General features: G+C 38.2%; 1 protein-coding gene across 4 annotated transcripts in view; it reads left to right on the top strand.

Annotated features, from left to right (window-relative positions):
• The window catches only part of AKAP7 (A-kinase anchoring protein 7), a 149,972-nt gene that overhangs the window by 24,906 nt on the left and 111,715 nt on the right, over nucleotides 1-13,351 (top strand). For all 4 annotated transcript variants that reach the window (XR_004284946.1, XM_032339514.1, XM_032339511.1 and 1 more), the window contains exons 4-5: nucleotides 5,836-5,972; nucleotides 13,061-13,221. Coding sequence is in view for 3 of the 4 variants with exons in the window: in XM_032339514.1 (XP_032195405.1) it covers nucleotides 5,836-5,972; nucleotides 13,061-13,221 (298 nt within the window). In the remaining variant the exon portion in view is untranslated. The remainder of the gene's footprint in view (nucleotides 1-5,835; nucleotides 5,973-13,060; nucleotides 13,222-13,351) is intronic.

Here is a 13,351-nt window from a genome sequence, read left to right as displayed (position 1 = left end):
GTATTCAGACTTATATGGGTCTTTGATTTTTTAAATGTACTTTTAGGCTTTGAAATGTTTGAAATTCTTCATTAATGGAAATTCATGATTTCATACTTTTAAGAAATAGAATTAGAAAGTGCATTAGAAGGGCTGCATAAAAATATCCTAATTTCCAGTATATGAAAGTATGTGTTGCTCCATTACCTGCAACTATGCATTCATTCAAAAATAAAAATAAAGCAGGAAAAACTTAATGGGTTTATAATAAATCCTACATGTTTCTTAAGTGGCTAGAATTGTTTGTTAATCCTAGTTGGATTTACTCATTTGTTGGCTTTATGTGCTTTCTTTTGAGTGGTAATATTACAAGGTAAATCAGCGCTGAAAGAATGCAAGAGAACTAGAAACTGAATTCAGGAATGTATTAATTTTTTATAAGATGATTTTTTTATAATAATGGAAAAATATGATTTTCTTTGGGGGTTTTAAAAGGCATTTGTTGCATTTAATTCCATATTTCATCATTTTTTCATGAGAAAGTTGCTGGTCTTCTAAACATAATCAGAGTATTCACTTCTTTTCTGGGATATGTAATTGTAAAAGTCTGATATCCTGGTGTGTATATTAAGCACTTGGTAGATTTGGAAACTTCTCCTATTGGAGAATGATTTTTTACTTCAGTTTTGTTCTTTCATCAGTTTTTCAAGTTCTTTCCGTGGTTATAGACAAGCAAGAAAAATGAAAGTATTCAGCATTGAAGAAAAGTTACATAGCAAACTGAAGTGATAATTCTAGTAAATCTTAATGAGGCAGCAAATTTAGGAACAACATAAGTTAACAGCTTTGAAAAATTCTGAAAATAATGTCAAAAGATGGGGTCACAGATGTTCTCCTGCTCTATGCCGGAATGCAACTTCTCTTCCTTGTGCAGAAGCACTGTAACTTTAAGGCTTTTTCTCTGCACTCATATATGCCTTGAGTCAATTAGAAAGCTTGAAAAGATAGAAAAATGAATTTTCTTACTGAATTGTTTTTAGCCATATGGAATATGGCTTAGTGGTGAGATTTAACAGGTGGTTGGTTGTTCTTGTTCTCTAAACACAATACTCAATGAAATATTTAAGATTTTAATAATGCTCATATTTTTAAAAAATTTCTTTGAGTATCATATTTAAATATGATTCTGTAGTATTAGCTATTTTTTAGAATGTGCCTGTGCAGTACTGTCAATGGCTGGGGATTAGGGTGAGAAGCTTTGATGGCTTTATAGAATTTTAAACAGTGGCTGTAAAAATTAGTTTCCTTTGGCTTTTAATGACATTGGTACTTATGGAAGAAGATGCTGAAGGTTTTTTTCCTTTTTCTTATATGTTTTAAGAATATAATTAGGAAAAAGCGTTTAAAAACCTCTTAACATGATTTCAAGGAATATATAAATTAATCTGGAGCATCATTGGGAGGATCAAAGCATAGCTGTAAATATGTCATTGACTCAGGGCACATGGCTGGCTTAGTCGGAGGAGCATCTGACTCTTGATCTCAGAGTTGTGAGTTCAAGTCCCATGCTCAGTGTAGAGATTACTTAAATAAATAAAACTTTTAAAAAAGGAAATATATCACTTGATTAGGTTACATTTAGAATTTTGATAGGTTGAAGTTAATCCTGCATCATAAGTACTGTGTGACATTAGAGAATTAATGTTCAAAGTATTTTATTATTTTTAATTTTAAGTTTACAAGCTATTAGATAATTAAAAAATGTGAATGGTCTGAGACTATTTTAGCATGCTGGACATTGCACTAAAATGCTGAATACGTGAATGAATGCAATTTTTTGATCATTATCTTGAATTTACATATAATTAGTATTTGAGCCCAGAATGGAGTGTTTTTATGAAAATGTGGATACTCTACTCACTAGGTACAAGTAGCAAATCCCAGAGTGCCTGGGGGGCTCAGTCGGTTGAGCATCTGCCTGACTTTTATTTTCAGCTCAGGTCATCATCTCGGGCTCCTGGGATCGAGCCCTGTGATGGAATCCCTTGCTCAGTGGGGAGGCGGCCTCTCTCTCTCCCTCTTCCTTTGCCCCTCTTCCTACTGGCACACATGCATGCTCTCTCTCTCAAATAAATAAATAAGCCTTTAGAAGAACCAACCAACCAACCAACCAAACAAACAAACAAAAAACAAATAGCAAGTCCCCAGTTATGACATAAATATCTCCAAACATTGCCTAATGGTATCAGGGAGGCCAAGATGCATCAGCGGTAAAGAACCGCTGATTTTAATATTGGCAGTATTCCATACCTTTTATTAGGCAAATGATGTAGAGCTTACAAAGTATTTTTATGTAGCTTATCTACTTTGATCTATAACACAACACTCTAAGTTTGGCAATGCAGATTCTGTTACTCCTGTTCTACAACTGAAAAAACCAAGCATCCAGGAGAGGAGGTGACTTGGGTAGATTCACACCTGTGGTGGACTTGGGGTTAAAATCCAGAATTTCTGAGCCAAGTCCAGCACCCTTAATTTGCATCAGTCTGTTTATAAAACAGAGTTCTCATCCTGTGCTACTTATCATTTTCAGTTAAACCAGAATTACCATTTGTACCAGCTAAGATTTGGGGATGTAATTATATTGTTTAGAGGTATGACTTTTTTTTTTTTTTTTTGACTGAAGTATAGTTGACACACAGTGTTACGTTCGTTTCAGTTGTACAACATAGTGATTTCACCAGTCTGTGTACATTACTGCTATGCTCACCACGAGTGTAGTTGCCGTCTGCCACCACATAATGCTGTGGTGATACCACTGACCATATTCACTACGCAGCACCTTCCATCTCCATGACTTACTCATTCCATAACCAGGAGCCTGTATCTCACCTCTCCCCTTCACCCATTTTGAGCATCCCACCACCACCCACCCCTCTGTAACCACACGTTTGTTTTCTGTATCTGTGGGTCTCTTTCTGGATTTTTGTTTATATGTTCTGTTTTTTAGATTCCACATATAAGTGAAATCCTACAGTATTTCTCTTTCTCAGTCTGACTCCTTTCACTTAGCATACTCCTGTAGGTCTATCAATGTATTTTTTTGCAAATGACAAGATCTCTTCCCTTGTTATGCCTTAGTAAGATTCCATTTAATACACACACACACACACACACACACACACACAGATATATATATATACATATGTTTGTTTGTCCCCTCTTGAAAATAAACTAATTCTTTGTATTTTTCTCACGTGTTGTAATTTATCCTTAAATTTTCCTTTGCTATTTTGGGTATATGACTTTGGAGAGATTTTTTTTTTAGTCATCTGTTTTTCAATTTATTTTAATAGAGTTAATTCCCATATCTACAACATAGCAACACTCAGAGGCTTCAGTGAACCAGTATGTGTAAAATGCTTACTTTAGTATCTAGAACCTAGTGATCATGCCATAAAGGTTAGTTACTGCTACAGTTCTTCAAGTACAGTTTTTTTGTTTTGTTTTGTTTTGTTTTCTTTTTTTTTTTTTAAGATTATTTATTTATTTATTTTAGAGAGAGACAGTGAGAGAGATCATGAGTGAGGAGAAGGTCAGAGGGAGAAGCAGACTCCCCGTGGAGCTGGGAGCCCGATGTGGGACTTGATCCCGGGACTCCAGGATCATGACCTGAGCCGAAGGCAGTCATCCAACCAGCTGAGCTACCCAGGCGTCCCTTGTTTTGTTTTCATAATTAAAAGCTATTTTTTTTTTTTTTTTTTTTTTTTTTAAAGATTTTATTTATTTATTTGACAGACAGAGATCACAAGTAGGCAGAGAGGCAGGCAGAGAGAGAGGAGGAAGCAGGCTCCCTGCTGAGCAGAGAGCCCGATGCGGGACTCGATCCCAGGACCCTGAGATCATGACCTGAGCCGAAGGCAGCGGCTTAACCCACTGAGCCACCCAGGCACCCAATTAAAAGCTATTTTTTTTGAGAAAAAAACTTTATAAGTAATGGAGTAGATAATTAAATTGGCACCCTAGATTATTAAAATAAAAACGAAGATATTCTGTATATTTAATGATTTCGAAACTGTCTAATAAATTTTAGGTGAAAAACACGTTTTAGAATAATGTGAATTGACATTTACTGATATGTTCTCATGCTAGTTCTCTACTTTATTTTACTTTAATTCCAGCATAATTAATATACAGTGTTCTATTAGTTTCAGGTATACTTTTAAATATTGTTTTTATTATTGTTACTAGTCACCATGGTGAGAGGGTGGTTTCAGAATAATGAACACTGACCTTGAGGTGTTTATAATTTAGTTTTATTGATAGAGAATATAGCAAAGTGACTCTGTATGATCTTTGCACACTATTAGGTCAGGAGCGCTTTATGAAGCTATCAGTATTCTTTTGTTAGGTTTCATGGAAGTGACCTCTTGCCTTGGGAACTAGTATGTTAGGTGTTACTGCATAACTTCCTCCCAGAAAAAAACCATTTCCTGTGTCAGTGTCTTCCAGATGGCAAGGAGGGAAGAAATGCTGAGATTATTTTCAGTGACGCGGATTTATTGTAAAAATATATAGGAAGTCAGATCCTGGGACGGCATCTCATGATTTGTCCAGTCACATTCTGCAGATAATGGGGACATTGTTCAGGATAAAACAGCTACTCTAGTATCAGAACAGTCTGCTGTGCTCATGATTCCGTTGTTTCTTATCTCTGCTGTTTTTTAATGGACTCTGCTTCATTTGCCAGCCCCGTCTCCTTCCCCTTTTCTCTCTGACGAATTCTGCTGCTTCAGAGCTTCTGTGTGCTCTCTGTTCTCTGAGTGTTGCTCAGTTTGCTGTTTCACATTCAAACCAACTTCAGTACACGCACATGGAGAAGTTGACTGGGATTGTACCTAGCTGGAAGTGGAGGAGGGAAGAGCATCATTCCCCTGCTTGTTTCAGAGCAGAGACTGAGAGGGGACAGTCTGATGAGAGACGAGGCTCTCACCTCCACGCACACTGTAATCGTTTTTCTGACCTATGCGTTTGGATTTCTTTGCAACTCTCCCTCTGTGGTTACGTCCCTCCTCACACATCTGGAAGAATGACAATAGTCACTCCTGTTGAGATTATTGCTGTCCTAAAAAATTTTAAAGGCCATGAAGAATGGGTTCTCAGACACATTCATTTGGGGACAAATAAGTAATATTTCCAGCAGGAATGGAATGTTGTCTGCTGGTTTGACCTTTCTGTGGCAAGAATGAAACTTTTTTTTATTTACAGAAAGATCATAATTATCGTGAGTCATGCTGCATAGTCCAAGGACAAGTTTCTGAAAAGATGCCTGGTCACTGAGAGGTTGTCAACCAGTGGATCCAACCAGTGACCCAATTTGTAAAATAAGGGTCTTGGGCTTGATTTTTTTTTTTTAAAGATATATTTATTTATTTTAGAGAGGGAGAGAGGGAGAGCACAGAAGAAGAGAGAGAGAGAATCTTAAGCAGACTACATGTTGAGCACAGAACCCAGTATGGGGCTTAATCTTGGGACCCTGAGAGCATGACCTGAGCTGAAATCAAGAGTTTGATGCTTAACCGACTGTGCCACCCAGGCACCCCAGGCTTGATGTTTTTAAGATGGACAAGGATTGTGTAAGTTTTAAAAACTCATACATCATATTAAGCTTCCCAAGTCATTTTATCCAGGATATTTGAGAACAAGTAGGTAAGTAAGCATTGCTTGGTTGAAGAATCTTGACATAGTTCTAATTTTGATTGTTGCTTATTTTTCTTCTTGACTTTCAAATTGCCATAAGGAAATTGTGCTTGTCTAATCTCTTTTTTATGTGTATATGTGCGTATGTGTGATTAGATTATAAGAGGAATTAAGATTCTGCAAAACGCAATAATACAACAAGATAAGCAACTAGCCAAAGCAATGACCAGTGACGGCTCCTTTCATATTACCCTGCTCGTGATGCAATTATTGAATGAAGATGAAGTAAACATGTGAGTAATATGTCTTCCTTGAATGTCATCTTTCAGATTATTACTTCAGTATGAATAGGCATAGCAGAACCCAGAGGCATTGAGATTCTAAGGAATCATTCTTTGTTATAATTTATTCCAATTGATAGTCAATGTACAAAAAAAATAGTCAATGTACAGAATTAACAATTCAAGTATTCCTCCTAATCTAGACTTTTTTTTTTTTAAAGATTTTATTTATTTATTTGACAGAGAGAGATCACAAGTAGGCAGATAGGCAGGCAGAGAGAGAGAGAGGGAAGCAGGCTCCTTGCTGAGCAGAGAGCCCGATGCGGGACTCGATCCCAGGACCCTGAGATCATGACCCGAGCCGAAGGCAGTGGCTTAACCCACTGAGCCACTCAGGCACCCCCTAATCTAGACTTTTAAACTCTGTTATTGTTATCTAATAGTAGCCCTTAGTTAAGCAGTTGCTTTGCCCATGTTAATCATGTAAGCATCTAGAGACTGGCCGTTTAGGTTAGGATTCTTGGTAAAGATTATGGAACCATGGCACAACTATCTCTGAATAGAGACCTGATTTGAGGCCAGTTGTCCACTTTTTAAGTAAATGGGGAAAATAATAGTACCAGTACATGTAATAATAGCTCCTTGTATAGAGCCTGGCACACAGCAGGCAGCCGGTGTTATTAGTTATTAGAACAGCCATTCCTTAGGTCAGTAGACAATTACAATTTTACCTTACTCAATCTTAGAGTGCCTGTATAATACCCAATCCTAATTCTAGAGGTGTGCCATAAAGTTTGGGCATAAGTCATTGGCAGCTGCTTTCCAGCCTGGAGTGGAGAAACCTTGGTCTTCCCCCCAATTCTCTGGGATACTCTGTCTGTACCTTGTTATCATCTGTATAGTTCTCTGAATTAAGCTGGAGCTTTGTCTCTTTGGAAAACCAGGATCAGAATGTATTGCAGATTACTTCAGTTTTCTACCCTGACATATAGTTTCCCAAGGGAATGAAGAACAAGACTTGCATCAGGAAGAGGGTGAGGAAAAGGGAGAAAACAATGAAGTAGTAGCTCAAAATCTGAAGCCAAATTATGATTCTTGTAGTTATGTCTTTTAAACAGTAGACCCTCGTGTCTCTAGAAATTGGTCTTCTGATGTCTTCCAACCTGATCTACCCAAGAGCAGGTCTTGGGCCCCCTGCAATTGCAGAAAGGCCTAGAAGATTTTTTACTTGACTCACTTTCACTCTTCACTTTGCAAATGAGAAGACAAAATAAGTACTCTGATGCTCTTAAAGAAAAAGTAACCAAGGAAGATAAAACGGTGAGAAGATGAAAGCCTGAGAGAAGAGTAGTGCCCTGTGTGTGTTAGAACGGTGAATTAGTGTTCTCCAGAGACACAGAACCAATAGGATGTATATCTGCATAGATATCTAGATGTATTGTATCTTGACATGTCTGTATCTACACTTACATACAGAATTTATTTTAAGGAATTCGCTCATGTGACTGTGGAGGCTGACAAGTCCAAAATCCAGGGAAGTGTTGATGTAGTCTCAAGTCCAAAGGCAGTTTAGAGGCAGAATTCCTTCTTTCTTGGGGAACCTCAGTCTTTCCTCTTCATGAGCTGGTATAAGGGGTGGCAAGTAGGAGATATCGAACTAGCAACAAATTCAAAAGAACTTCACTGTGGTCAGTGAAAGCACAGACAACTTTGAGGTGGCTGCTCTGAGTCTTATTTCCTGGGTGGGAAGGACTCCACTGGGTGGAGTCAGTGAGGCATGGAGCACGGCACAACGTCCTGGCTCCTCTGTCGGGGTTGAGTGTTCTTTCCAACCCCGGCTCCCACCAGTGCTGAAGCAGAGAATTAGGAATGATAGAGACACTCACATTGGTTTCGGGTTCTCAGGGTATGGCCGGGGAACACTCAAGCTCTTTGGAGAAGTTCCCGTTCAACTAATGCTGGAAGAATGTGGTGTCACAAAGGTGGTAGATTAGAGTTGAGGAAGACCTCTAATGGGTGGACCTGGGGTCGTTCCTACAACTCCCCATTGTCTATCAAGACATAAAGATGGATGCAGAAGTTTCTTGTGCCTTGGTGGGTGGACTTGGAAGTCCAGCTCAGAAAGAATTTGTGAATCAGAAGGAACTGGGTAAGGGATGAGGACACTACTGAACATCCATGTTTCTTTCTTTTCTTTTTTTTTTTTTTAAGATTTTATTCATTTATTTGACAGAGAGAAATCACAAGTAGTCGAAGAGGCAGGCAGAGAGATAGAGAGGGAAGCAGGCTCCCCGCTGAGCAGAGAGCCCGATGCGGGACTTGATCCCAGGACCCTGAGACCATGACCCGAGCCGAAGGCAGCGGCTTAACCCACTGAGCCACCCAGGCGCCCCAACATCCATGTTTCTTGATCAGAGACTCTGGCAGGGATCTTGTGCTTTGGCAGTACCTGGTACAATGGCCAGAAGGAACAAGCATGCTGTCATGGACCCTGAAACAGGGCACCCAGGGATATGACCGGACCAGTCCCTCTGAAATGGGAATCTCTGAGGACTCAAACAGCAAGCAGTCCAGAGATCTTCCTGAGTTCTCTTAGAAGGGTATTCTGGATTCCTTGGGAAGAAGGAGGAGAGAGTGAAGGGATAAACTCCTGAAAGGAGGTTTGAATTAACTGAATAATTGTACCCCAAAAAGACTTTTTTAAACTAGAAAATATTGAATCACCACTGATCAGTAAGTGTAAGTTTATCTCTGTTTCAGAAGGGGGTTTTGGCCATGGCTTATGGCATGTCTACATCAGCCTCTGCTCCTCAGCTTCCATCCCCCGTACAAATACTATTTTCTTCGATTCTCTTAATGGTATTGGGAGGCAGCACAGAAATGCCATCTCTCTTATACATATGAAGAAGCAAGAGCCTGAGGAATTAAGCAAATCCTGGTCAGTTTAGTAGCCAGAACTAGTCAGTTCTCTTATTACTCCATGGGGTGTGCCTGTGAAAGGCGGGGAGATGCAAAGGGAAGGGGTGGGGTAGAGACAGGAGGGAGAGGATGAGCAAAGGGGCACGAGAGAAGTGGGAAAGATCAGTCTGTGCAGGTATGGATGGCTTCCTGTACCTCAGTGGCCTCCACTGATGAACTCGTGGTGTGCAGTGGGGGTGAGGTGAGGGGGCAGGTGTGCCTCCACTGTATCGTGCTGCCTACATTTCTCATTGGAGGCTGGACTGCCTGCTCCAGGAGGCTTTTAGAGATATTGGGGGAGGGGGGTATTTTGGTTGTCACGATTATTGAGGAGTGCTGTGGGCCCTTGATGGGTAGGAGTGACAGTCGCTAAGCCATCTGCAGTGCATGGGACCATTCTGAACAAGGCAGCAGCGTCTTGCCCTAAGTCATGGCATTTCACATCGAAAAATCCCTGTGCAGAGAGCATGGTGACACTCTGCATCATTCAGCCCCATGTTTTACCAGGACTTTTTTTTTTTTTTAAGATTTAAAAAAATATATATTTTTTAAATTTATGAGGGCTTTTTGCAAAGACTTTTAGTTCTGTGAAAAAAAAAAAAAAGAAATGTGTAGCCAGTTAGCTTTGTGTTTGAAGTGGCATCCCTCTGCAACTTTATGATACTGGGAATATTCTCTCTACTAGAAGATGGTGACCAGGTATTTGCAGTTTAGGAATTCTTCTTGACAAAGTTATAATGAAAAATCTAAGAAATAAATGAGGTTTGCTATCCAGACAAGATAATGTTTTGCCCCTCAACCAGTGTTATCAGTCACATGCAAGATACTGAACAGAGTGCTTTGGGGAGAATGAAGATCAATCAGGAATGGCTCTTATGCTCATGGATTATATGATTAAGTTGACTAGATACCATATGAACTCAAATTACTATAATAGAAAAATCTAAAAACTAGTATATTTCGTAAGATAAAAAGTATTAATGAAATTTCAAAGGAGTGAAGATTTGCTACTAGTTTGGGAAGCCAGGGAAGTGTCTGTGGCAGTGTTTTTATTATTTATTTATTTATATTGTTGAAAAATTTTATTTATTATTTGACACAGAGAGACATAGCGAGAAGGGAGCACAAGCAGGGGGAGTGGGAGAGAGAGAAGCAGGCTCCTCACCGAGCTGAGAGCCCTATGCAGGGCTTGATTCCGGGACTCTTGGGATCATGACCTGAGCCGAAGGCAGACACTTAATGACTGAGCCACCCAGGGACCCCTTTATTTTTTTTATTTTTTTATTTTTTTAAAGATTCATGTATTTATTTGAGAGAGAAAGCGTGAGCACGCACGTGGCAGGGGCAGAGGGAGAGGGAGAATCCTCCAGCAGACTTCCTGCTGAGTGGGAAGCCTAACACGGGGCTGGATCCCAGGATCCTGAGATCATGACCTGAGCTAAATCAAGAGTCAGCCACTCATTAAGTGGACCGAGCCACCTGGGCCCCCTAACAGTGTTAACTTTTAAATGAGGAACAGAATCAAGATGTGACTTCACTTTTGGTAGCTATATAGTGAGAGAGAAACTGGTTGAGTTTACTGGTAAAACATTATTTATACGAATCTTTTAATTTTACCTTTCATCCTCCACTGTATAGTATGCTGACATCTATGTTATCAGTTCCTTGTTCTGTGTTCCTACTTTTCAAAATCTAGTATCATTATTTAGTTGTTTAATGATACACTGATCAGTGGGTTGGGTATGGAGTATGCAGAAGCATTTTTTAAAAATCATGAATTTCTTCAAGGTGCCTGGCTGGCCTTGTCAGTAGAGCATGCGACTCTTGATCTCAGGGTTGTGAGTTTAAGCCTCACGGCGGGTGCAGAGATTACTTAAAAAAAATTTTTTTTTTAAATTGTGAATTTCTTTAGATATCACCTCTAGTCCTTTGCTCACAGTGTAGAAGAAAGGCACAGAAATTTGTAGGGCCAAACCCAGCTCCTGAGTTGAGAAGGTGGCTGTCCTGCCTTAATTTCAAATACATCTTTAGGTCTGAACTCTGGTTTCAGAGTGCTATTTCACGTGTGCATATGATTTTTATTCATTTTACCATAAAGAAGGCTTTCCATAAATCACTCTTGGAAAGATACTCTATTTAAAAGAACTTGAAAGTTAGTGATACTTAACAATAGACACTATGAGTTTTTCTTACTCTGTGATCAGTGATACCTCACTGGGAGTTATTTATTGGTTTATGCTCCTAGAGATCTGAAGAAAACAAACTGGACTGAGTTTAGATCATCTATATTTCTTTCTTTCCTTTTTTTGTTAAAGAGTTTATTTATTTATTTGACAGGCAGAGATCACAAGTAGGCAGAGAGAGAGGAAAGGAAGCAGGCTCCCTGCTGAGCAGAGAGCCCGATGCGGGGCTCGATCCCAGTACCCTGGGATCATGACCCAAGCCGGAGGAAGAGGCTTTAACCCACTGAGCCACCCAGGCGCCCCAAGATCATCTATATTTCTTTAATGAAAAAATGGCATCTAGAATTCACAGTCTATGAAAAGCCCTAACCTTTAGCATGGCCTGCTTTAGTACATAGTTACATTTAAAATGAGTATCTTGAATTCCCCAGTTTATGAAAGGTGAACCAGAAGTGGCCATTTGACTTTCACAAGCTCTAACTCCCAGCACACAGTGAAGGACAGTCTTGCAGTAGAAGTATGTACACTGTGTCTCTTTGGATGAACATAAATACAGTCAGGAAAGAGTGCATTCAATATGTGGGTTTGGAGGTACAATGAGAAATGTTGACCTTTCCAAAGGTATTTTGAAGTATTGTATACTTTTTATGGCATAGATGAGAATTGGAACTCAGTATGAAGTTATGGATGACATCAGTTACACACTTTATATGAAAACTAATTTAGAAAAATGAAAAGGCTAGAAAAATACCTAAATTTCTTTTCACACATTTGACATATAGTTACTGTTGAACAGATCACACTGATCAAGACAGTTTAAATTACTGATACTGCAGCAGGAGGGTGTTTTAAAAGCCCTCTCTACATTATGTAAGAATGTACCTATTTCTTTTTGGAGTAATTGCTGCCCTCTAGTGAGATTTTAATTTTTTTCTCATAGCAACATTCCTACACCAGAATTCTCTTAAAGGTAGAAATAACTTATCCTAATTTTCAAAATATTCCAAACCTGATAATGTTTAATTCACTTGTTATTATGAAGGAAAAAAAGTGTAGTCCTATAATAAAATAAAATAATAAATAAATAAATAAATAAATAATAAAATAAAAATAAGTAAACAAAGAAAAATGAAAGGTTCATCCTAAAATCACATAGTTTAAACAGAAATAAACTTACATAGTTGTAGTTGGCAAATATAAGCTTGTATTTTGTTTAATCCAGTTACAGTATTACCTCATTATGGAGGCTATTATAGTTTAAGAGATAATGAATATTAAGTTTTAGTAGAGTCATTTGCAGATAGTAAGTACTATATTAGTACTTTTAATAAGGGCCCAGAACTTTCCACATAATCTAATATAAGATCCTGTGGTATTAGACTTTTTAGAATATATTATCAGTAATATTTTTTGAGTTGTCCATGTAGTGTTTCCTTGAGTAAAAGCTTCTTGGTGACTTATAAAATAGTATTTTCTTTCATGTCTTTAATATAATACAAATTATAATTAAGTGAAGATTTAATACATTTCTTCTGTAACTTTTGTTTAAAAATCAGGGAGAGAGACAAACCATGTGAGACTTTGGACTCCGGAAACCAAACTGAGGGTTACAGAAGGGAGGGGTCAGGGGATGGGGTAAGTGGGTGATGGATATTAAGGAGGGCAGGTGTAGTGATGAACACTAGGTGTTATATGCAACTAATGAATCATTTAGCACTACAGCAAAAACTAATGATGTATGTTGGCTAACAGAACATTGTAAGAAAAATAAATAAAAGTTAAAAAAATAACTATTTTCATCATATGGATTAGGTTTTGAAGTTATTTTTGAGCTTCAACTAGAACAAATATTAAAATTTATCTAAAAATAAAAAAAATTTATCTAAAACTGATTATTTGTTTTGTTTTATATATTTTATTACTTAATATGTTACTGAAAATTGTATTTTCTCTTACCAGTGGTATTGGTGCTCTTTTGAAATTAAAACCATTCATAGAAGAAATCCTCCAAGGAAAACAATTGATTTTGCCCTTTCAAGGGATTGACACTTTTAGAAATCAGGTTGGATTTGTCAAGTTGGCAGAAGGAGATCATGTAAACTCACTTTTGGAGATAGCAGGTAAGATAAGTAGCAACACTTCTGTGTGAAATATAATCTGTTGGAAAAATCTCCTCCCCATCCCCAATTCTTGTAATAGAGATTTGAAATCTTTTAACTTTGGGGAGCCATTCTAATCTTACTTTATAAA

Source organism: Mustela erminea, chromosome 4 (assembly GCF_009829155.1).
Source record: "Mustela erminea isolate mMusErm1 chromosome 4, mMusErm1.Pri, whole genome shotgun sequence".
NCBI lineage: Eukaryota > Metazoa > Chordata > Mammalia > Carnivora > Mustelidae > Mustela > Mustela erminea.
This window is presented reverse-complemented; position numbering and strand designations above follow the sequence as displayed.